This window comes from Pristis pectinata, chromosome 21, assembly GCF_009764475.1.
Source record: "Pristis pectinata isolate sPriPec2 chromosome 21, sPriPec2.1.pri, whole genome shotgun sequence".
NCBI classification, from domain to species: Eukaryota; Metazoa; Chordata; class Chondrichthyes; order Rhinopristiformes; family Pristidae; genus Pristis; species Pristis pectinata.
The window spans coordinates 12,266,013-12,292,647 of NC_067425.1; the positions used below are offsets into that span (position 1 = coordinate 12,266,013).

Consider the following 26,635-nt stretch of genomic DNA (forward strand, 5'->3'; position numbering starts at 1 on the left):
GGAGATGTTCTTAGGGCAAAAATATTAAAAATGTTTCTCAAAAAATCTAAAACAAGCGATTATATCTACCCAAGACATGATCTAAATCCAGCTTCCAATTATAACTAATTGCTCTTCCATACATGTATAGATAGATACTGTAAATAGAAGAGATATATTACATGTAAAAACATGCACCTTTGACATGCATACAATAGAACTAGTATCTGTTTAATTTAGGATTAGGTCACAATTATCCCACTGAATATTTTCTGCAAATGTGAAACTGGAAGCTGATTGGGAAGAAATGATGAAATGATTCATAACTGCAGATGAAAATGTTTACCTAGCTGCTTATTTAAAACAAATGTTTTTAAACTTATAAAATAAAGTCACAGAAACATTCAGCACAGAAACAGATGCTTCAGTCCACCATGTCCATCATGCACTGGAGGAAGTGGTAGAGGTGGGTGCAATTACAATGTTTAAAAGACATTTGGACGGGTACATGGATGAGAAAGGTTTAGAGGGAAATGGGCCAAATGCAGGCAAATGGGACTAGCTCGGGTAGGCACCTTGGTCAGCATGGATGAGTTGGGCCAAAGGGCCGATTTCCATGCTGTATGACTCTATGACTCCACCCAACTATACTAGTGCATTTACCGGTGCTTGGCTCACAACCTTCGATGCAGTGGTGATTGAAATGCTTATCCAGATACTTCTAAAATGTTCTGAGATTTCCGACCTCCAGCATCCCCTCAGGCAGCAAGTTTCAGGTTCCAACCAGCTTCTGGGTAAAAAAATTCTTCCTCAAATTTCCTCTGAACCTCTTACAGCTACCTTAAATCTATGCTCTCTAGTTTTAGATTCCTCTCTATGAGGAAAAGTTTCTTGCTATTTATGCCCCTCACAATTTTGTATTCCACAGTCAGGAATAGAACAAAGAAGCTGCAATCAGAAACATCTTGTGTGGAAACAAGAAAGGAGCATTTGATTTAGGGACTCAATCAGCATAAATATTTCGTAGCTATCGTGGATAGTTTTTCGCAATTAGAGTTATAAAGTCAAAGAATGTGAAAGTGTAAATAAAATCAAATTGCAGAAAAATGTAAATACACAAGGCAATCTATCAGCACCTGAAAAGCAAAAGGAGGTTAACATAAAATTGTAAAGTCCCAGAAATTTAGGATGCAGAATAAGGCCATTTGGTTCATCATGTCCATATTATTGAAACTAATTCCGTTTTCCAGCCTTTGGTCTGTGGTCACATAAATCCGAATTCATCAAAGTGGTCCTGGCTGGAACAATAATCCCTTGCAGACTCTGGCTGACCTGTGTGCTTTCAGAGTTCTACCATGCTGTGTTTTTAATTAATACTGTGGATGGTTTCATCACAATCCACAGTAAGGTGCATTCTGGAATTAAAAGATTGCATATTTAAGATGTCAGTACACTGAGCAACACTTCAGTGTAGGACTGAGCAGAGCTGGATTAAGAATTTTTGCAGGACTAGGCACCAAGCAGAGTCAGGGCACCTCTGAAACTCCGGACAATGTCCTGGATTCATCTAAATTCAAACACAAGGTAAAATGTATGAAGACGTAAAATGCTTACACAATCCATTAATAATAAGGACAATCAAACTTCAACTACTAAGCCTAAATGAAACCAATTTTGTATAGATACTCAGAATAAAAACTGACTGTGCATTCTGTGTTTAATACAGTGCATTTTTACTATATACCCAGGAAGTGATGTAAAATCAGCTTCCAATTGTTAACAATTTACTCTTACAAACATACATCTCCAGATACATAAATACATATATAGATAATACATGAACAAACATACAACCCCAGCGAATTAAATGTCTTTCCCAGATATCAGAAATTTATTTCAGCTCCTTAGTTTAACAGCGAAACACTTTGCGGAGGAATAATTGTGCAAAATTCAAGATGTGCATAAAATAACATTGGAATAAATGTAAATGTGAATTTAAAAAAAATTAATAAGAATAATTGACATGGCACAGGATTGACAAGGAATGCAAAACTATCAACATTGCGCATTTATTTCTCTAGATGCTTCTGCATCACGTTTCACTAATTCTCAGTAGGAATGCACTCCCCCAGTTAAAAATTTCTTGTATCTGGATGCTTCTTGTTTCCTTTCGGAATGGATCTAGTCCACAGGAAATATTGAAGATGTCATATGTAACCAAAGGCACACTTGGAGCCAAAGCAGACCTCAATAATGACAAGGTTAATGAATCAGCTGACAAGTTCAGTCACCCATCTCCTATCCAATCCTGTTTTCCGAAGCACCAGTGCATCAGCAATCAAGCTTTGCTGGCATCATTTGAAGCTCGACACAGGCAGAAATTAATTGGCAATTTAGCCAAAATAGTTATCAGGGAAGATAGTTTGTTGGGGGGGGGGTTAAAGTAAATGCATCATTATTGAATGCACAATTTTGTCTCCATGGATTCAGATTTATTCTTAAATGTCACACACTGAACCGCATTTTTATAAAGAGAAACGGAATGGAAAATTGATTATACTGGGTGAACTCCAGCAGCAATGGATACAACAGCAGGCTCCAAGTTGTCACAACAATTCACAGTGCACAATAGTGAAGTACTTCTCAATAAATAAAAATTGTTAGCGAGTATGAAAAAAGATAAAGTGAGAAACATTGTACAATTTTAAAGAGAGATTACAGAGCACAGAGACCAGGGAGTGAATGTTTGTACATAAAACTTTGAAGTTGTCTGGATAAGGTTATAAAACACATGAGATCCTGGCATAATAAAACAGGGGGAATAGAATCTAAGGCTAGGAAGTTATGCTAAACACTATTTTAGTTTCAACTTGAAAGTTGCTTTGTCGGCCAGGATGACTCTAATTGTGGTCACTGACTTAAAATTGACCTGATATTCCAGTTAAATGGTGTTCTATGCTGCCTTCATTCTCTACTGAGTGTTAGTATGTAAACCTCATTGATCTGCAGCCAGACCTTAAGGTTACCCCCAGATGAATAGCTCCCCATGATTCTGAATATCAGCCCACCTCACATCCGTTGAGATGTTGCAACACACAGAGAGATTGTGTGGACAGTCGGTAACCCACCTTCCAATCCACTGGGACCTCTCTGACCTCACACACCCCAACTCACCCCTTGGTTTCAAGGAATCATTTTGGCCCCTGTTTACCTCACCTTGTCAATTTCTTCAGTGATAACAACACAATGCAAAGCCATTAACTTAATGGCAAGGCTTTGGGTTTCACCAGCTTCTGAGGACATGGGTGGTTGATAATTGGGACATTGGTGATATGGCCACTCGATGCATAAGTAATGAACAAAGCCCCCTTCCTGTGAATGTACTAACCCAGATAAAACAATGAGCCATGTCATTACGGCCTGTCCTTGATGCAGTTTCAATGGAGGTACTTTTGAGATGAACTCCTTCTCCAAAAAGTCCATTCAGTAGCTTACGAAGCTCGAACTCACTTGATAAGCGTACATAAGGCAGCTCCAGCGAGAGGATCATTCAAATGGGCATCAGACTTTAGGAAAACCTTAGAGAGACACAGAAGAGATTTACAAGAATGGTCTGGGACTGGGAGGTTATAGTTTTGCACAGAAGCTGGAGAAACTGGGGTTGTTCCCCAAGAGCAGGGAAAGCTAAGATTTGGAAGTGATTTTGAAGGGTTGGGTAGAAAAAAGAACTAATTTCCCGATGTCTGAAAGGTTAAGGGACCACAGATTTAAGGGCACTGGCAAAGGAACCAAAGGCATTTGGAGAAAAAGTGCTTCAAGCAATGACTTGGAATAATTCATAAGGTAGCAGAAATATTTTCAGAAACGAAAAGTAAACAAGTAACCAAAGGGAAAAAAAATGCATGGATATTCAAATCGAATAAGTTGCCCTTTGAAACGTTCACATTGACTTGAAGGGCCCAATAGTCTTCACTGTTGTGTTCTATTCCATACTGATTGTGAGTAGTTGTTGATTGATGGAGCAATCTTTCCATAGTTGTAAATGTAAAGTAGGCATATGTAAGAAATAATGGTTCTAAACTACAAATCACAAATCTGATCCTAGGGCTTTGTTGGGAACACACTGAACTTCATTCTAAGGTGCATGGTCTGAATTGAATTAGATAGATTCTGGAAATAGAAGTCTCATCAATTATAATGAATGGGCCCTGAGCTAAAAGGTTAACTCTGGTTTTCTTTCCACAGATGCTGCCTGACTTGCTGAGTATATCCAATATTTTTTCTGTATTTATTCCAGATCTCCAGCCTTTGCACTTTTTGCTTTTCAAGATGTAGCATTTTTATTTGAATTGAGAGTTGTGTTTCATAAGTACATCTCAATTTTCATTTGTGCTTGGGAAATATATTAAATAATTTGCCTCATAGAACATAGAACATTACAGCATAGTACAGTCCCTTCGGCCCACAATGTTGTGCTGACATTTTATCCTGCACTACTATCTACCTAACCCTTCTCTCCCACATAGCCCTCCATTTCTCTATCATTCATGTGTCTATCTAAGAGTCTCTTAAATGTCCCGAATGTATCTGCCCCCACAACCTCTGCCAGCAGTGCGTTCTACGCACCCACCACCCTCTGTGTAAAAAACTTACCTCTGACATCCCCCTTATATCTTCCTCCAATCACCTTAAAATTATGTTCCCTCGTGTTAGCCATTGTCGCCCTGGGGAAAAGTCTCTGACTGTCCACCCTATCTATGCCTCTTATCACCTTGTACACCTCTACCAAGTCACCCCTCATCCTTCTTCTCCCCAGAGAGAAAAGCCCAAGCTCACTCAACCTATCCTCATAAGACATGCTCTCCAATCCGGGCAGCATCCTGGCAAATCTCTGCACCCTCTCTAAAGCTTCCACATCCTTCCTATAATGAGGCGACCAGAACTGAACACAATACTCCAAGTGTTGTCTAACCAGAGTTCTATAGAGCTGCAACATTCGCATGTGCCTCCTTTGCATGTGGCACACAACTATTTTGGAGGCTTCATAATTGTGCTGAACTGCTAATCCACACTGGGGTTTTTGTGGAATTTAGATCTCCCTTGGCAATAAAAGCTTGCACAAAGGGAGAATGAATGTATTGATCAGGGAGTTCTGTCCATACAAACTGCAGATTATGCATTTACCATCTTGAGTAAAACATGTCTCTTTCTGGGTTGTGTTTCTTAACAAAATCTGTTCGAAAGACCACCAGATATTTATATTTGTTTTGTTTATAGACATAAGGATTATTCTGAAGCTTAATTATGGACAGAATCTCCAAACACTGAAGGAATCTGGTTGTCATCAATACCTCTACACGATAAGTATGTGGTTTCTAGCACCAGGGAAATTAGAGTCAGTGATGAGAACAACTAGAAACAGAAAATGCTCAGCAGTCCATCAACCATAGACTTTTAAAATTTTCATTAGAATAATTAACGATATCTTTAAAAAAAATCTGCAAACACTAAGAACAATAAGGAGCAGCTTACTGAAGAGAACACTCGGCTCCTCAAGCCCATTCTGCAGCTCACCACCACCTTCTCAAGGGCAACTAAGGACAGGCAATTAAATGCTGGCTCAGCCTGCAAAGCCCACATCCCTTGAATGAATGTAAAAAAAACATAAGATCATGGCTGATCTAACTGTCAGCCTCAACACTGCTGCGTGATCACCATAACCCTTGATTCCTCTGGAATCCAGAACACCATTGCCGCCTGAATATAAATAATGACTCAGAATCCACAGCTCTCTGGAGGAACAATTCCAAAGATTTAACTTGAAGAGAAGTTCCTCCTCGCCTTTGTCTTAAAGGGACAATTCCTACTTCTAAATTCCCTCACTGGAGGAAATATCCTCACTGTGTCAATCCTATTAAACCCCCTCAGAATCTTAGGATATAATCACCCCTCATTTTTTTTAAATTGCAAAGAGTTTGGGATCAACAGCTCCTGCAGAATAACTCTGGACTGTTCCCTATCACTTCGTGATTCACTTGCCTAGCTGCCTGACAGGACATGATTAATTTGAAAGGGTTTTGTGTCCTGTTGGCAAGTACTCTGGTTATAGTGTCTTTCCTGCTTAGATGGAGTATTTCCCAAAGTGGGATTGCCTCCTGTCAGCTACCCAAAGGCAACCTCACACATGGTCTTGTAGCAGGGGAAATGATGGGATAGAGAATGTAAAGTCTGTTTTCTCTGGACAGAGAGCTCTCTCACTCAAGCTAACAAAAACTTGTCCTTGGTCTGACCTTGAGGATAAAGCCACCGATGAATCATCTGTGCAGATACAAGAAGTGGGCATAAACCAGCTTAATTTAAGTGTGGCTCTGTATAAGTTGATGGACTATTTGACAAAGGCTTGAAAAAGATTGAACCTATTTCTGAAATAATATTGACCATGTGAATTTAATGTGCCTCAAAGGAGCTGTATTGTATATTCCTGCAGTGCTTATTCACTGTACGATGATTACAGGTGCATTAGTTTTTCAAGAAAAGGTGATCTTGCAACCTAATGAAAGCAGTTGGAATCTGTGCAGTCAAACAACGAAAGGGACCCTCATCTCAATCTGCCTGCCTAATCAGCTTTACCTTCTCGGCCACGTCTATTAAGTGTTCTTTTGTGAAAATGTCCATCTTGTCCACCTATTTGCCACCAATCACTTATCCATGCAATTCAGACAGTCCAATAATTTCACTGAAAACTTTGGAGACACAAGAGACTGCAGATGCTGGAAATCTGGAGCAAAACCCAAAAAGCTGGAGGAACTCAGTGGGTCAGGCAGCATCTATGGAGGTGTTGCTCAAGCACCTTTACTCCACCTGTCATACCAGCTGGGATCTCCCAGTGCCCAGCCACACTGGCATGTCTGTCCACGGCCTCCTCTACTGCTGAGTTGAGGCTAGGTGCAGATCAGAGGAACAGCACCTCATTTTCCTCCTTGGTAGTTTCCAACCCGATGGCATGAACATCGATTTCTCTAACTTCCGGTAACCACTTCCCTCTGTCCCCTTTATCCCTTATCCCACCAGCCCCGTCGCCCCTTCTCTTACCCCTCCCCTGCCCTCTCTATCTGCCCATCACCCACACACTCCTCCCACAGGTTCCCCTCCCCACCTCCATCCCTTTATTCAATGGTCCACTGTCCTCTCCTATCTGATTCCATCTTCTTTAGCCCTTTGTCACTTCCACCTATCACCCCCCAGTTTCTTACATCATTCCCACTCTCCCACCTGCCCATCACCTCCCTCTCACCTGGATCCACCTATCACCCGTCAGCTCTAGGTCCACCCCTTCCCCCCACCCTTTTCCACAGCTATCTCCCCTCTTTCTTTCCAGTCCTGATGAAGGGTCTCGACCTGAAACATCAACTGTCCATTTTCCTCCATAGATGCTGCCTGACCTGCTGAGTTCCTCCAGCATTTTGTGTGTTGCTCACGGATAACTTTTTTGCCAGCTGAATCAATTGGAATGCATTTGCAGCCAGGAATATTCTTTCTATATCTGTAGAGTGATGTTGAATACTTCGGTTAAGCAGGCTTGTTTCTGCTTGCTGTGTCTGGAGGAGGTGTAACTGGAGGGAGATGACTGATAGCAGTAGTGAGGGAAAAACATGCTGGAACTGTGAGATGCAGAACTCAGCAAGTCCTGGAAATCTGAAATAAAAGAAAATGCTGGAAATACTCATCAGATCAGGCAGCATCTGTGGGGAGAGAAAACTGTTAATGTTACCCATGGATGATCTTATAGTTTGATGCAATTGGGAAAGGCTGGTTTTCTGAAGTTATTGAATACAATATTATATCCTGAGGGCTGCCACGCGCTTGATGGAAGATGAGGTGCTGTTCCTTGAACTTACGTTGGGCGTTGTTGAACAGTGTGGGAGGCCGAAAACAGGAAGGTCAAAGTGCAAATGGGTTAGAGAATTAAAGTGACGGATGACTGGAAACTCGGGGTCGCCCATGTGGGTTCGCCGCAAAGCAGTCAATTTGCTTTTGATTTCTCCACTGTTTCAGAGACTACAAGGTGAGTACTGAATGCAATACATTAACTTGGGAGTGCAAAGAGTTGCTGCTTCACCTGGAAGAACTGTTTGAGTTTCCAGATGGTGGGAAGTAAAGAGGAAAAAGGACAGGTTATGAGAGGTTATGTGTCATGAGAAGGTAGAGCTGAAAGAGCAAGCTAGTGAGTCTCAGAGGGAACAGTCCCTTCAGAATTGTGAAAGGGGAGGGGAAGGAAAGGTGTGAAGGGGAGGAAGAGACTTGCTGAATGGAGGAAGGTCCATTGAATATTGGGGCTGCTGGGATGGAGGGTAAGGACAAAGGGAACCTTGTTCTAGATGGGAGGAGAGTGGGTGAGAGCAGGTACAGGAGAGAGAGGAGACACGGTTGGATGTCCTGTCAACAACGGTAGAGAGAAAACCACAGTTAGATAGAAAGGAAGACATCTTAAAGGCACTGGTTCCAAGTCTCATGGTCAGAACAGACATGATGAAGATGGGGAAACTGGGAGAAAGGAATGTTATCCTGACAGGAGGCAAGCTGGGAGGAGGTGAAGTCAAGGTAGCTTTTGGAATCTGTGCGTGTATGCTGGGCGTTGGTAACAACCTGTCTACTGAGACCGAGTTAGAGATAGTTAAGAAGAAGAAGGAAAGATATAGAAGATGGGAAAGTCATCCAAATGCCAGGATACCAATAGTTATAAGCTTCCTTTAGTTCTGGCTGGAAGAACAAAGTCTTGAGTGGAGCAGGACAAGAAAGGGTTCCTTGACTTGTCAATGGTAATAAACTGCAGCAGTGTTAGTTTCAAAGCTTCCAAAGGTGGCAATTGACATTGATGGTTTAAAAGTACTTAATCGATGACTTTCAAACATGATGTGTTCCAAACAGCATGTGTTTCAAACATTAGCTGAAGTGGAAGAGATTTTCTTTCACTGAGCTCTAACCTCGCTTAAGAAATTTCCCAGCACATTTCTGTCACATTTTTCAGAAATCAATAGGGTCCAGAATTTGAAATTATTACAGCACAAGCGGGAATGGAAATATACATCAGTTTCCAACTATCCACTATTTTATCCGATGGTCTGTGAATAAGACCTTGATGGTGGTATTTAAATTTCCATATTCAAGCTTGTGCACACAGGCACGTACACTCACATGTATGCCTGCATCCCCTCACAACACACAGCACATCTATTTTCAGCTAGCTTGCCAACCACTGAATGTTATTTAAGAGGGTGTTGAGAGTTTTAGAAGACTACACAAAATAATATTTTTTGTGGAATGTTTACAATTCATGTTGAAAATGCATTTCTGTGTGATTTCAACACTAAGAGTCAGCTTTATGAATTTGCCATAGTTACCCTCTAGCTAGTACATAGCTTAAAGGATGCAAAGGCAAGACCACTGTTGTATAAGTTAGGAATTCCTAAAACGGGTGTAAAACAGGCAATTAGGACACGAGTCATTGATTGTCCCTTTAGACCTCCGCATTTTGAAGTGGTTGTGAAGTTCTGTGTAGGGTGCACACTCCATCAGAGATCGGACAGGTATGTTCCTTCTGTTGTTTGCACACGGCCTCTGCACACATCTGTCACAGAGATCTGAGGTGCTTAGTGCCTTCCCGAATGCTCTTTCTCCATTTTGAGACGTCACAGGGCAGGAATTCCCACAAGTCAGTGAGGATGTTACATTGTTCCCCAAGGAAGCTTTGACAACATATTCAAAGCATTTTCTTTACCCTCCTGAAAATTTCTTAGCACGACAGAGTTCAGAGTATGCATTTCTGGAATCTGGTGTCAGACATGTGAACAATATGGCTCAACCAGTGGAACTGATTGAGCACAATCAGTCTTGGTGCTGTGGATGTTGGTCTGGGAGAGCACACTGACAATGGTCCATCTGTCCTACCAATGGATTTGGAGGATTTTTGCAGAGGCAGCATTGGTAGTACTTTTCCAGTGCTTTCAAATTCCTACTTGTTCAAATCAGTGAAGCATACATTGGATGTCCATAAGACCATAAGCTATCAGAGCAGAATTAGGCCATTTGGCCCAACGAGCCTGCTTCACCATTCAATCCTGGTTGATTTATTTTCCACCCCATTCACCTGCCTTCTCCCTTACCAATCAAGAACCTATCAATCTCTGCCCTAAATACACCCAATGACTTGGCCTCCACAGCCCTCAGTGACAACAAATTCCACAGACTCACCACCTTCTGGCTGAAGAAATTCCTCCTCATCTCAGTTCTAAAGGGATGGCCTTTATTCTGAGGCCGTGCCCTCAGATCCTAGACTCTCCTACTAATTGAAATGCCCTCTCCATGTCCACTTTATCCAAGTCCTATCTACTCTGTGTCAGGAATTGGTCATCGAAAACTCTCTTCCTCAGTTGGCATGAAATGGAAAGCAATAAAAAAATAGCAATGTTGTCCTGCAGTAAAGTGACACCGGAACTTACTAACGGTTCTGTATATTATCTCAGCTAGCACTGAGTGAGATGAACACTTAAGGAAATACTCAGCTGCGGGTGGAAAACTGGTATTAATAATCAGTCAAACATAATCCAGGAGTATCCCTTTCATGAGATTGGAGATTAATAATTAAATACATTAAACAGCAAGTTTCTTAATCACATACTTTTTTAAAAAGTACATAATGAAATCAAGAGCATCTGAAAACATAATTTAAGTAGCTGATTTAATTTTTTGCGGGTCATCATCCTTGGCTCCTAATATTTGCCAGGTCTTTACTACCTTGTCAAGGAGACCTGCATATGGCGTGTGCTCCAAGACTGGTGATCTCATATGGCTGGCTGTCATTAAAGCAGTAACTGCGCATTCTGTGAAATGAAGGTAAATATTCAAAAGCTGTATTGCCCCAATCACATTTTTAAATTCCTAACAGTCCTGAAAGATGCCTCCTCTAAAACTGTGCTTTGAATGCAACTCCTCACTAATTTTCATTCTGTAAATCCAATCTGAGCAAGTGGATTTACTTGTTGCATATTTAATCCCTGGATCATGTAATTTTTGCTTGGAAGTGCAGTAACTTGTCCCTCGCAACCCATAAAATTAGGATTTTATTATAAGAAATGATCTAAAACAGTAAATTCAGTCAAGCAAGTTTAATCATTTTTCGTAATAAAAAAGTTTAAATATACATTTTTATTTAAAAAAAGCATGTTTTATTATGCCGAATTCACACTACATTTACCAAAACACAAAAGATCCATAATCTGACAGTGAACAAATTCTAATCTTTTACAAAAAGAGAATAAATAAAAATACATGATGTAATTTTTTTTCTATTCTGTACATCACTGACAAAAAAAATCAGAGGTTGCCAGGTGACAGTCAGCTATGTGTCAAGGTTGCCTAGTGACAGCATTCCTGAACACCGGCCTTGGGTCGCCCATTTAAGCTTTAGTAATATATCCTTCTCGGATCAGGAAATCATAGATCTTTCTTGTTTTGTTCACATCTATTTTAATGAGAGTCCTTGCCTGGGCTAGCTTCAAGCCACCTAACCTGCTGCTTTCGTTCATTAAAGCCGACTTGTATTCCAAGTATGCTCCGGGAACCAATCGCACCATCTGACACAGCTATGAGATGGGTGGAGGTGGGGTAGGAAGAAAAAAAAAATCCACAAGCAACATTATTCCAACATATATTGAAAGGTTTTACAAAAATTTCTTCCAATTATAGGAGGACCATGTCATACCAGAACAATAAAACGCTTCACTCATTTTTCTTTAAATAGCAGTATTTCAAAAATTTCTATTTTAATAGTGTTGTTGAGATATGACTTTCTGCTGCTTTCTCTTAAAGGCAAAAGTCATTGTAAAAACTACTAAAGAATATAAAGCTACATTTTGATTGGAACTAGGGATAGCCTGAAGAAACTCGAAGTGTCTGAAGTAAAATTTGATTAGATTTACCTTATCCCTCCCCACCCATAAAACTAGGATTTTATATTCCCAAGGTTAGCAGCATAGAGACCATCATCTGTACCTCTTTTTCCTTATCATTGAGTTTCTCTGTTCCAGGTAGGCCCGTGAGGTTCAGTGGTGGTGCATTTCTCCTACCTGCTCCATCCATAACAAAAAAGGAAAACAAATGGAATTTCAGTAAAGAACAGTATGACAAAAAGTTAATTTTCTACTCTTTATTGGGCAGAAAGATTCAGCTGCTGATAAAGCAGAGTGGAAATTGTTCTGCATTTACCATTCGCCTAAAGTATCTGGGGTTTTGGTCATGAATGTGTTAATGAATAGGAGAAAGTTCTTGAAGGGAATTTAGAGTAGGGCGTGATGCAGTAATGAAGTGAGCAATGAGATCAATACTATACGAATAAGTGCACGGGATAGTCGTCCCTATATAAAAAGTGCATCAATTCTATTTGAAATACTTTCTCAAAGGCAATAAGGAAGGGGCGATAAGCAAGCGCCAGCAACGTTCACTTCCCATAAATTAGAAAATCAAAATTAGAGAACTATCCAAACACTTCATAAAGTTGGTAACGTTACAACTATTGGGAACAGAAGGGAAGGATGGGAGCAAAGGATTACCATTGCAATAGTTGGATAATAGAGGGTCAGTACTCAAACGTGAAACATTATTTCTTACTGGAAACATTACATATCACTGGGAAATTCAGCACTCTCACTGAAAAGCTATGCCTTAAAGGACCAGGGGTCAGACAAAGGATGACTTCATTCAACACTAATTCTTTAACTCATAGTCCCTTCAAGCATACTGGGGGAGGGATATTGCCCACATACTCACAGATTCACTGATGAGAGATTTCAAAAATAACCTGGGTGCTGGGACTGACCTATCACTTTCAATTGCTGTCAAATACGCCAAGTATATTTAAAACATGCTGGGATTATGTTACTGAATCAGCATTTTTCAGAGGGAATGTATTTGTAAAACCCCTCAAGATTCTGTTCAATTGGAGCTAGTGCAGAAAATGGTGATTCCCAGTATAAAGGAAATGAGATCAGTGGGAAAGATTAACAATATGCTCTGCAGCCTGGAACTGAGGGGAAATGAATGGATGCACAAGAGCTAAATTGAGAATATTACCTGTAATTCTTTCAATGGCATATTAATCTAAGTGAATCCAAGACTTTTAAAATTGGCGTTAGAATTTCTTGGGTGACAATAATTTTTAAACAAAGATTAAACTTAAAAGATATCTTTGATACTGGCTGAGAAAAGTTAGGGTGCTACAGCAATGAGTTTTGATAAGATGAGAAACCCAAGTACTGCTGTGACTAATTAAGTCAAGCCAAGCAACAGAAACAAATATTTGTTTGAACAGCAAAATTCTCAATGATGCCATGCATGTTACAAGATCTGCAACACTGAATGGAAAGCTCACAGGGAATTGAAAAGAGGGTGGTCTGGACTATTAAGCTCACACTATTTCAAAGTCCATTACTCTGTTCCAAATGGTATGGCAGTGCTGCTGATAGACTTTTCCAATCTCTACAGTGAATATTAGAAGTCTATGCAAGAAATTGCAGGGAATCGATGGCATTTCTCTGTTTAAAGTACACTGAAATTCTAATATGCATGAATTTCTATTTTATGGCCACAATAAAGTGAAATCTGTAAATTAATAACCCAGAATAGAACAAAAATTGATTGAATGAAATAATGTTTTTTGTTATTTGCAGTATTTTCAAAATACATTAAAAACAAGCCATCTTGTTTAGTTCAGGATGTGTAAACCTAGTGTATGCAACAGTGACAATTAATTTATTGGATCAATGCAACCTCTGTCTGAAGCTATCCAGCAAGAAAGAATGACTCCAAGTATCTGTAAGAGAGATGGGGAAGCAAACACTAGCTAGTTCAGCAGGTCTAATCTCTAACATATCGTCAATTTGCTTTTCTGCAAGTTAAGGAGAGCTTTGTGCACTTCACATTCTTAGCCATGAACAGCAGCTACTCACCTGCAGTAGAAATGATTGGTGCCACTGGGTTTAGTCCTGAATCACTGAAACGAATAAGAAATACAAAAATAATGAAATTGGTACATTTCTAGAATGTGAAAGCCACTTCTCTCCAGAAAATTAGGGAGTTGCCTTTTTAATCTGAATCTAAAAATTGACAGTTAGAACCAGGCAAATTCTTGCATTTCACCCTCAAAATTGAAAGGTATTCTCTCCTCACTGGAAATTATGCAGAAAATAATTATGGAAATGCAACTGTTCAGCAAGAAACAAATGCAACTCTGTCAGCAACTTCATGGGAATTTTGTATATTATAAATAATAGGGATTTTAATGAAAAGTACATGATGTTGAAATGCTGAAAAACCTTGCAAATATACACTACACACTGCATCCAAAATACTAAGAAAAATGTTCCAATATCACTCATTGAATAATAGCGTTCCTGAAATCTATATTATAGAACACTTAAAGTAGAGGAGGTGGCTATTCAGGCGACTGTATCTGTGTCCGGCCTCTGCCATAGAAACTCACTAATTCTACCCCTGGCACTTTCTCTGTAGCCTTGCAAATTTTTCTTCACCATATATTTATCTAATTCCCTCTAGAAGGCTGCAATGGAAATTTCTTCCATCACATCTGCAGGCAGTGCATTCCAGATTCAAACAACATGCTCTGTAAAATAGTTTCTCCTCATGTTTTAATTTTCTTCCCCTATGGCCTCTAATCTTTGACTCCATCCATCAAAGAGAACAGTCACCCACCGTCCACTCTGTCCAGACCTTTTAAGTTTTATATATACTTCTGTCAAATCTCCCCTCAGCCCTCTCCTTAATGAAAACAACCTCAGCCTCTCTAATCAATTCTCGTAACTTATCCTAGGAACCGTTCTCGTAATTCTTTCCTGGACCATCTCTAGTGCCCTCTTATCCTTCTAATAATGTGACCAGAAATGAACACAATACTCCAGTTGAGGCCGGACCAGTATTTTATAAAAGTTCTGCATTGCCACTTTCAATGATTTGTGCACCCTTGCCCCAGGTCCTTCTGCTCCTGCACACCTTTTAGAAAGTTTCCTTTATTCTTTATGATCTCTCCTTATTCTTTTTGCCAAAAGGCATCATGTTACATTTCTCTGTGTTAAATTTCATCTGCCAGGCATCTATCCATTCCAGCAGCCTGCCTATATTCTGCTGTATTCTCCTCACTGTTCATAACACTGGCAAGTTTTGAGTCAAATGCAAATTTAGAGATTGTGATTTGGACCCCCATGTCTAGGTCATTAATATAGATTAAAAGCTGTACCCAACACCAATCCCTGGGGAATGCCATTATCTACCTCCCTTCAATCCAAAAAAAATTCACCATGACCTTCCATTTTCTGTTACCTAGACAACTTCATATCAAAGCTACCAATTTCTCTTTTATACTAAATAAAGTAGCTTTTATAGTTGTCAGAATGTGTGTATTTCTATCCACCTTAAATAACTAAAGTATTTATGTTCTTCCAGCATTTGAAATTATTCCATTTCCCTAAAGAAATAAACTAAATAACTGCAAACAGTAGGTAAGATATGTAAGGTGTTGTAAGTAAAAAAATGTGAAATCACTTTGCCTTTTTTTAAATATAAATGAAAAAACAAGAAGATGCTGGAAAAACACAGAAGTCAGGCAGCATCCCTGGAAAAAAAGATGGCCAATGTTTCGGGTCAGGACCCTTCTTCAGGACTGAAGATAGGAAAAGGGGAAGCCTAATATAAAGGGGGGAGAAAACAGAGCAGTGATAGATGGACAAAAGAGGGGAGGCGGGGTGGGCACAGGGTGGTGATAGGTAGATGCAGGTAAGAGATAGTGATAGGCAGGTGCGGGGGAGGAGGGGAGAGCAGATCCACTGGGAGATATATTTTCCAAATGCAAACTGGGGAACAACACCTCATTTTCCGTCTTGGGACCTTACAGCCTAACGGGATGAACATTGAATTTTCCCACTTTAAGTAAACTGGCCACCCCCCACCTTGCCTCTTCTTTTCTTCCCTTTCCTAGCCTTCCTTTTTTCTTCTCGCTTTATTTTCTTTATCCTTTCCTCCCCTGACCCCCACGCCGCCTGCCTCCATACATTTCACCCATCCCCCGGTGGATCTGCTCTCCCCTCCTCCCCCGCACCTGCCCATCACTATTTCTTACCTGCAATGACCTATCACCACCTTGTGCCCATCCCACCTCCCTTCTTTTGTCCACCTATCACTGCTGTTCCGCTTCCCCCCCCCCCCCAATATATTGGGCTTCCCCTTTTTCTACCTTCAGTCCTGAAGAAGGATCCTGACCCGAAATGTTGAACATCTGCTCTTTTCCAAGGATGCTGCCTGACCTGCTGAATTCCTCCAGCATCTTGTTTTTTCATTTGGATTCCAGCATCTGCAGTCCTTTGTTTCTCCTCTTTTTATATACATGTAGTTGAGCTAGTATCTACTTCAGCTACTCAGAAGTAGTAAACAGAGTCTTTATAACAAGAGATAAATATAATGAATTTCACTTGTTTCAGCTGAAAGAACTGATTGTAGATGCTAAGAGCTGTTTGCTACCTTGTGGGACAGATTTAGTCACCTCTCATTATGCTTCATGGTAGTTTGTGGAAACTTACACCACAGACTTGAAGTAACTCTAAAATAATACTTCTGGAACATTTGCAGCATGGATTCTGCACTGCATATATGTAACTCATTGGTGAAATTCTGCCTACATTATGCCTCTGCCTATTATACTGTCTACATTATAACTATAAAGCTTATTTGTGCAGTTGCATGAATATAGCCTGATCAACAGAGCAAATAATTTAAAACTGTATAAATAAGAGGACAAAGTTCAATGTGACAAAGACATGAACGTGATGAAATTTCATACATTACAATACGGTATGTATTTTTCTATGTTTATTAATTCAGTTATAGTTAGTGTGTCCCCCATATACTGTCACAATTCTATTCAGTGTAGCATCTGTACCAAGGCAGAATCTTTTTCTCAGGGTGCAACTGCACAAAATGCAAATTGAATCACTTAGAAGCCACAGAAAATTTACGTAGTGCTAGATTCAATGACAAGCAACACATTTTTCATGGAGAATGTGATTAGAATTGGAACCTTAAGCATTTCATGATGATCTGTAAATGCAAGGCCATGGGGGAAGGAATCATCTGATTCACAAGCATCACTCAGCCTTTGCCTTGGAAAAAAAGTAATCTGAATTAGTCCAGCTAGTGAATTGCAATTTATTTGTTGAATTGGGTCTAAAGCGATGGCAATCTAACATGAGTGACACAAACCTAACTTAATGCTTCGACAATTGTATCAAGTCTTTCAGGAATAAAAGAGGATCCCATGCTAAAGTACTGTGTGCCAGGAACCAGCTGAGGGTACATATGGATAACATTAGACTTCAGAATTCTGCAACAACTCTCATTATGTCTCACAATACCAGCATTGCCAATCCTCCCATGGAGATAAAAGATCCAAACTGTGTAATTATATTAACTGTAATAAGTAAAGGAATTCTCTACCCTAGAGGATTGCTGAGGCTGGATCACTGGGGGAGTGGGGTTGGATTTAAGGAGAAGGTAAAGAGAAAAATCACAGAATTGAGGGGTAAGAGGAACTGCACAGAAGAGGGGATGAAGCCTGAAGCAGATCAGAAATGACTGTATTAAATGGCGGGGCAGATTTGGGGGAATCGAGTGGCTATTCCTGCTCCTACTTTCTTATATCATTATAATTTATTCCTACTATTGTGAGCCCTTGCCTCTGGCAGATCGGGGAGAACTCACATTGCTGCTTGCCTGTGTAACCACTGCTGACAAGCACTGGAGTCCTGGAGGCACTGAAGCACATCTGTGAGCATGCAGCGCTTTAGACGTTCCTCTTCACGATGCACCTTCAAGCAGTCATATACTTTGGCACCTAGATATGAAAATATGATCAAATAACAGCATGTGAAAATTAAAACTTGAACCAACTATTGACCAATTAAGAAATAAAAATACTCTATCAACTTTCCAAGAATTCTTTTTTTAAAAAACTTACATAGGAATAGATATACTTGTAAATAAGTCTAATTTATAGAAACTAAAAGGCAGCTTTAGAAAATAGAAACAATAGAGGAAATGCCATCAGGAAAAAAGTTTGATGAGACTATTAGAGTGATGTTAAACTTTTACCAGTGGACAGATGAACAACAGCACTGAATAAATTTAGTCTTTTCATCCATATAAATGTCCAAGTTAAGTAAGCAAGGTACTCCAAACATATGAAGCTGGTTATGGGAACAAAAATATTGCTTACAACAATTTTTGCTTATAAAAGGAACGTGTACATTAGTAATAATCAGAAGGTACTGAACCTTGATAATAGTCTACATGAGTCAGATTTAAATGTTCTGCTTTTCTAATGTACAGATTTTTGACGATGAATTAAGAAATTCATACATTAACTTCAAATTTAAATCCTGTAAGTTAGTCTATGTTTACAATGAATTAATTTAATACTAATTTTACCTTGCTCCTTTTCAGAATATAAGGATAAAAATGTAAGTAGAAACAGGAGTAAGCCGAAAAGTTCACGGCTGACCCTCTACCTTGTCTACTTTTCTGTCCAATCACCAGATCCCTCTATGTCCTTTGAGTCCAAAAATCTCAACCTCAGCCCTGAAAATACTTCACAACTGAACATCCTCAACTATTTAGGATGGAGAATTCCACGGATTCATAACCCATTGAGTAACAACGTTACATGTCTCAATCTCAAACAGCCTGAGATTATGCCTCCAGTTTTAGTCAGAGAACCTAACGGTCATAAAAGTAAAACACCGTCCAGTGGTGAGAACTTTGGACTGTACCCTCACTCTAACCCTATAGCTATTGCAGAAATGAAAGTAAAGATCAATGCAATTTAAGATATTTATAAATCACTCATTTGTCAAATTTTTCTGAAAAATGAATTTAATTAAAAGGTTACATTTCATTTATAATTCAAAAGTATGATGTATTTGAATTCTGATTTCTACACTTTTCTGATAGTTGTACCAACCTTCTATTAGAAGTTAATTTAAAATGGATTTTAATCTTTCTCTTATTCTGCTATATGTGACAAATGGATCTGAACCACAGCTTGATGCATGTTTTAAAAAAAAAGCTCTGCTGAGGGAATACACCAGAAAATATATACTGATGGCTGTGATTAACATTGCAGTCAGGCAAAAAAAATTGTGCCTCTGAGCATCAAGTCATGGAGATGATTTTAAATTGTGCATTCCCTGCAGAGTGATGTTGCGTAATAAAGCTGAAAATGCCAATGCTAATTGGTCATCAAACACAGCAAGAGTTTGGGATAAACTAACTGAAGGGAGAAGGGAAATTCACCAAATGAGCTACCCTACCCTAACCTAATACATTAGTGGCTATTACAGTGAGTGTGGTGTGAATGGTACTTGTCAACTTTGTTCTTTGAGCTTATCAGCAAGGTGCATGATATAGGATACCTCAAGAGAAGCAAGGCCATGGCATAGGTATATGAAAAGTGTAAAAAAAATGCTTCTGTTTCAAACTTGATACACACCAGGTGAGCAGCAGACTTTTAGGATTCAGATAGGCTATTGATTTCTACAAATTGTTTTACAGAGGAAGTGCCATGAAGAAATATGTTTGGTGACACTGTTAAAGTGATGTTAAGATTTTACTGGCGGACAGATGAACAGCACCACAGAATAAATTTAGCCTTTTCATCCATATACATCTCCAAATTAAGTAAGCAAGATATTGTCCAATCAGACGGAGCTGGTTATGGGAACAAAGATATTGCTTATACCAAGTTCTGGTTATAAAAGGAATGGGCACATTGGTAACAATCAGAAGGTACTGAATCTTGATAATAGTCTGCATGAATCAGATTTAAATGAATATCATTTTGTTTTGCTTTTCTAATTTAGAAACAGATTTTTAAAAAAGCTGCTACTAGAACTAGAATTCACTGCAAAGCTTTAATTTGCATATATTATGTAAAAATATATTATGCACACATGCACATTAACATTATTTCATGGTACATTAACTGGATAAGATTCTCTTTATAAAACAGTTTTCCTCTCTCTTCCAACATGCATGTATTTACAAGGTTATTATGAGAAACAATACTTAGTGAATAGCATTCCCAAACAATTCACCACGGAATGTGAAGATTCCAGCCCGTCTGTATTCTTGCAAACGCCTGATTTCCTTCCGGAGTTCAAAATCCACTGTGAAAAAAGGGTATGTCAGAAGTGGAATTTTGTAATTTAATTTGTGTAACATCACCATTCCCCACGTGCTCGCTCCAACCACCTTTTCATGATAGTTTGTACTTCTGGGATCCAATGTAATGGGGTCCGAGTCCATAGGACGCTCAAAGTGGCTGCGCAGGTTGACTCTGTGGTTAAGGCAGCATATGGTGTATTGTCCTTTATCAATCGTGGAATTGAATTTAGGAGCCAAGAGGTATTGTTCCAGCTATATAGGTCCCTGGTCAGACCTTACTTGGAGTACTGTGCTCAGTTCTGGTCACCTCACTACAGGAAGGATGTAGAAGCCATAGAAAGAGTACAGAGGAGATTTACAAGGATGCTGCATGAAATGTGGAGCATGCGTTATGAAAGCAGGTTGAGGGAACTTGGCCTGATAGAGGTATATAAGATGATGAGAGGTATTGATCGGGTAGGTAGTCAGAGGCTTTTCCTCAGGGCTGAAATAGTGGCCACAAGAGAACATAGGTTTAGGGTGCTGGGGAGTAGGTATAGAGGAGATGTCAGGGGTAAGTTTTTTTTACTCAGAGAGTGGTGAGTGCGTGGAATGGGCTGCCGGCAATGGTGGTGGAGGTGGATACGATAGGGTCTTTTAAGAGACTGTTGGATAGGTACATGGAGATGAGAAAAATAGGGTGCTATGGGTAAGCCTTGTAATTTCTAGGGTAGGGACATGTTTGGCACAGCTTTGTGGGCTGAAGGGCCTGAATTGTGCTGTAGTTTTTTTTTCTAAAATTGGTTGATAAAATTCTCTACTTTGTGCCCTAAAGAACAAACCTATTGGTCTGTGTACATACTAAGGCACAAAAAACTACAAAAATCACTGTTAAAAAGAGATATTCTGATCATGATCAATAATGTGCAACGGAACATATTTTTATCTCACCTTTAAAAGGCAACTACCGGCAAGGGGGTGGGGGGGGGGGGGGTGAGAACAAATGAGTACAAGTACCACATACATGTATGGCTTTCAATAAATTTATCATGTTCTGTAGGTCCCAATAGTCTTGCAAAGTGTCTCATTGCTTCATAGAGCTCTTGAACTTCTTTAGGATATCTTCTTTCAAGAACTGCAATTATAGAAACAAATAATTCTGAATTTAACTGCAATTATCCCAGGAAAAGCTTTATTGCAACGACCAAAGCTTTTGCATGCTACCATTTAGTAATTAGCTCCAAAAGGTCCAATGGCTCCTTACCTGCATAGAAATCCTTGAAACATTCAGGAATAATCAATGTGTTTCAATGACTCAAACATCAGCCATTATTTTAAAAAAATCAATTGCGGGTGAGTCACTAATGACTTCTGGGACTGGAAAATGCATCAGTCCTACATTTTCTGCTTTCTTTCATTCCTCTCTAAACGTTTTTCATTCTTTTGCTTGCTGCACACGACACTGAGGCCTGCTGTTTAAGTATCTCAGTACTAAGCTGTTTTCATTATCTTTCTCTATTACTTCTGATTATCCTTTCTCGGTTTCCATATAATGGACATTCCCTTATTAAAAGACCAATAAGCTGGAAACCAACATAAATAGGAAAGGCTAACATGGGTGTCAGGCACTTCAGAGACAAAAGCCATTTGGAAGATGGAAGAATCCACCAACAGGAACCATTTTTCCCTTCTTCTTCATCACAAACATTCTGCCATCTTTAGCATTTCTCTCATTTCTCATCAGTGCCATCTTGCTTTCTCTCTGCTGTCTTCAACTTCATGTTCCCATGCAACTACAGGAGATGCAACATTTGGTCTTTCACCCCTTCCTTTCCCACCATTTAGGGACCCAAATAGTCCTTCCAGGTGGGCGAAGCAGTGATTCACTTGCACTTCTTGCAACCAACTGCACAACATTTGGTGTTCACAATATGTCCTCCTCCACACTGGAGAAACCAAACCCAGAGTGGGTGATTGCTTTGTGGAGCAGCTGCATTCAGACTGCAAGAGTAACAGAGTTTCCAGTTGCCTGGGTACTTTAATTCACCAACCCACTCCCACTCTGACCGTGGCCTCCTGCACTGTTACAACGAGGCCCAATGTAGTCTTAAGGAACAGCACCTCACCTTCCATCTGGGCATGTTACAGCCTTCCACACTCAATATCAAACTCTCCACCTTCAGGTAACTTGCTCTTTCTGTCTGACTGCATCAGAGCTGACCATTTCTGCCTATCATCATTATGGCTCTGCTTTCCCTATTCTATTCATACAGTTGGCTTGCTGGGCATGTCCCATAGCCTCATCAATAACACATTAAACAGACAAAAAAGCTCAATGTGCGGGCAGCTGCCCACATTAAGCCATTTGGACTTGCCCTATCAAAAATATTCCCTATCCCTCCCCTACCTTCTCTACTACTGAAAACTAACCTTTTAATCTCTCTCAGTTCTTATGAAGGTTCCCAGACCTGAAATGTTAACTGTTTCTCTTTCCACAGAAGCTGCCTGACATTCTGAACATTTCTAGCATTTTCTTTTTTATTTCAGATTTCCAGCATCTGCAGATTTTTGACTTTCATTGGTTGAGTTCCCTCCCCACCTTCAGTAGGATCCCTTTCAACCTAACCCAACAGGCCTCTTTCAAAATATTAAAAGATTTATATAAGGTATGAACATGCCCTTATTTGCTATCAAGTTTCTTTAAAATTGTAAATGCCGGATCCACTGTGATATTGAAATTTAATACAGAAGCACTAATTTAAAATGTCATCTTTCTCTTCAATTTTGCTCAAGGAGAGCAAAATACACAAGAACTTTTTTTTTCAAATTAGAAAATGAAGATATTTTTACAAATTTTATAACTTGATTCTTTTTTTGATAGGTCTAGAATATGTTGGTGGCACTTTGTGTCATGAGCACAGGATCCTGAAACTCATCTATAATGCTGTAATTATGCAGAATGCTGGAAGTAACCTGTGTTTTACATGGACCTACATTGCAAGGCTCAGCATATTCCAATGAAGATCAATAACATGTGTGCTGTTTTAATTTGAGTTCAGTTTCTATAGCTACTCTTGTAGTTGAATGAGCCAAGAAGGAACCTTAGTGAGATACAAATTAAATTAATTAATTATTGGTTAATCATCTGCTGTGAAAGACATTCTGATGACATGCTAAACATCAGAACTCTTTTTATGGTTGCTTGCCCTGCTGTGTATTTCCAGTATTTTTTGTGTTTATTTTTTAAACTTATAAATACATTTAAAACAAAATAATGCAATGTGAAAGGAAAACTGATCGCCATTTTGTAGAAACACAGATAACCAATTTATAATACGCACCTTAATTGGTTGACAAGCTAACTTTAGCTCAGGGAATCATTTCATAACAACAGAATATCTTCTGTAGTTGATTTACCATGACCTATTTTCAAAATCATTGCCCAGTCAGATTATTAAATACTGATATTACTAACTATTAAAACCTGTTGTAAAATAAAATCAGCTTCCTTTGGTATTAAAATTAAGAAAATAGTACACAAATGAATAGAATGGCATAGGTGTCCTTAACTGACTAATGTTCAACAACTTGCAATAACATACATATTTGTGTTAAAGCGTTTTGCTCTGCAAGCTGGCGGTATAATGAGACTAAAGGATGAAACAGATATAACCAAGGATCTACCAACACTTAGAGAGATAGGATCTGATTCAGGACAGTCAGCACGGCTTTGTGCGTGGGAAGTTGTGTCTGTCAAATCTCTCGGAGATCTTTGACGAGGTAACCAAGAGGGTAGGGTAGTGGATGTTGTCTATATGGACTTTGACAAGGTCCCTTATGGCAGGCTAGTCTGTTAAGTTTGATTCCATGGGATCCAGGGGGAGATGGCGGATTGGATTCATAACTGGCTCTGTGGTAGGAAGCAGAGAGTGATGATTGAGGGTTGTTTCTTGGACCGGAGGCCTGTGTCCAGTGGTGTGCCACAGGGGTCAATGCTGGGACCTTTGTTATTTGTAACTTATATAAATGATTTGGATATGAATGTACAAGGCATGGTTAGTAACTTTGCAGATGATACTAAAATAAGTGGTGTTGTAGATAGTGTAGAAGGTTATGAAAAATTACAGGGGGATCTTGATCAGCTACGTCTGTGAACTGAGGATTGGCAAATAGCCTTCAATCCAGATATATGTGAGGTATTGCATTTTGGGAGATCAAACCAGTGTAGGACTTCATCAGTCAGGGCATTGCGTATAGGAGTTTGGAAGTTATGTTGCAGTTATGTAAGAAGTCGTTGAGGCCACACTTGGAGTATTGTGCACAGTTTTGGTCATCCTGTTATAGGAAAGATGTTATTAAACTAGAAAGCATACAGAAAAGACTTGCTAGGATGTTGTCTGGAGCTGGGGGCCTGAATAACAAGGAGAGGTTGTGTAGATTAGGATTTTATTCCCTGGAATGTATGAGATTGAGAGGTGACCTGATAGAGATATATAAGATCATGAGAGGCATAAACAGGGTGAAAGCACATATTCTTTTTCCCCAGAGAGGGGATGCTAAGAACAAGAGGGAATAGCTTTAAGATCAGAGGCGAGAGATTTAAAAGAGACGTCAGGGGCAGCTTCTTCACACAAAGGGTGGTGCATATTTGGAATGAGCTGCCAGAGATAGTGGTTGAGGCGGGCACATTAGCAACATTTAAAAGATATTTAGATAAGTACATGGATAGGAGATAGTTAGGGGGCTATAAGGCAAACATGAGCAGATGGGACTAGTTCGCTGGGCAACACAGTCAGCATGGACCAGTTGGGCCGAAGGGCCTGTTTCTATGCTGCTTGACTCCATGACTCTAAGCAGGTTCAAAGAGAGAAGTGGAAAGTGTAGAGAGATTGAGGACCCGGGGGGAACTCCAAATTGTGGGACCCAAATGACAGAAGAAATGGCTAACAATAGGGAGGCAAAAGCGAATGTGGCTTATCAAGCTGAAACAAGCTATTATGATATGGAAGTGCCAACCAAAAAGGAATGTAGACAAAAGATATAAGTATGAGGGTAAATATGAGCAGGAAGCACAGGAATGACCGGTGAATGGAACTTGGTGCAGAACAGAATCTGGGCAGGAAAAATAATTCAATGAATACAAGGTCAGAATGTAGATGAAAAGTTAGTCAGAATATCAAAGAGATAGTCAAGTCCAGAAAGGACAAAAGCATGGATGAAGATGAGCGCAATGCAATACAAAAGGTGATAGAAAAGGTAACGGAAAGTGTAAACTTAGAGAATTTAGAACTCTTTAATGTTTGTTTTATCTTGATTATAAACCTAATATTAGCATGCCCATCTTAATTTAACACTACATTAATGGACTTGGACAGCAACTGTCTACAGCTATAGGTCTATTTGACAGTATGATGGCCAAAGGAATTATCAGATTAAAAGCTCAGAGATATGCACAAAGGGATTAGACTACAATAAATGTGACCAGATTTGTACAACCCTTTCCCCACACAAAATTCTTGATTTATCCCCTGAAATTAATAAAGCACCACAATAAATAATATACTATGTGGAAACCGCATTTATTATTTATTTCATTCATTATTTGGGCCCCAAAACCAATTGCTAAGATACATCACAACTTATTCCAGATAAAAAAAACATAAACTAGCCAACAGCAATGAATCATTATTAGCTGATGTACTTCTTCACCAATAACGTGAAGATCTGTGATAACATTTTCTTTTATTTTAAGGAGAATAACTCCGAAAAGGTGAAGTTCAGTATGAAACTTGATTACTCCCCATTCAGATCTGTAACACTAATAAGCTTGCATTCAGACATACTGGATGCTTGTTTATACTTACTCTGAAATTTTCTGAGGTTAATCAGCCCATGGTCTCTCAGAATTCTGTAGAATGCAAAATTCACCAGTCAGAAATTACCTTCTACATTACTGGTAGAATCAAATCATTTCTGGATTAATAGGAATTGTACATTGTCACCATTTTCACCAATAAAAGCTTTCTCCTCCAAAACATTTATAAACTATATAACCAAGCTCTCTGCAGTAATAAAGAACACAAAATGGCTCATAAGTGAGGTAGGTATAGGTGGGAATACAACTTACCACTTTAATATACTCCAGGGTTCAAATACATATTACACAGCCTTTTCAAAATTGGCTTTTACAGAGATAAAATATTCTGCATGGTTGGGGAAGCATTGTGTGAAAGGGTAGAAGAGATCATCAGCTATAGTGTGGAGCAGATGATCTGTTGGTCAGAGCTTAAATTGGATAATCTATTTTGCAGTCACTAGGGAAAGTGATTTGGTGCAACACTCCAAGCTTAATCTCACAAAATTCATACAGTGTGTTCTGGTTGGGAAATAATTTTGC

The 26,635-nt window shown here is 39.3% G+C and overlaps 1 protein-coding gene across 2 annotated transcripts in view; it reads right to left on the bottom strand.

Annotated features, from left to right (window-relative positions):
* Positions 1-11,130: 11,130 nt before the first annotated feature.
* tada2a (transcriptional adaptor 2A) overlaps positions 11,131-26,635 on the bottom strand; it is a 30,881-nt gene continuing 15,376 nt past the window's right edge. Inside the window, exons 9-15 of one of the 2 annotated variants that reach the window (XM_052035451.1) lie at positions 26,103-26,146; positions 21,263-21,373; positions 20,190-20,261; positions 17,800-17,932; positions 13,983-14,026; positions 12,031-12,104; positions 11,131-11,621 (exon numbers count right to left, since the gene is read on the bottom strand). In XM_052035451.1, the coding sequence (XP_051891411.1) occupies positions 11,436-11,621; positions 12,031-12,104; positions 13,983-14,026; positions 17,800-17,932; positions 20,190-20,261; positions 21,263-21,373; positions 26,103-26,146 (664 nt within the window). In that variant the 3' untranslated portion in view covers positions 11,131-11,435. Of the gene's footprint in view, positions 11,622-12,030; positions 12,114-13,982; positions 14,027-17,799; positions 17,933-20,189; positions 20,262-21,262; positions 21,374-26,102; positions 26,147-26,635 lie in introns of both variants that reach the window. The other variant, XM_052035450.1, reaches the window with a different exon arrangement.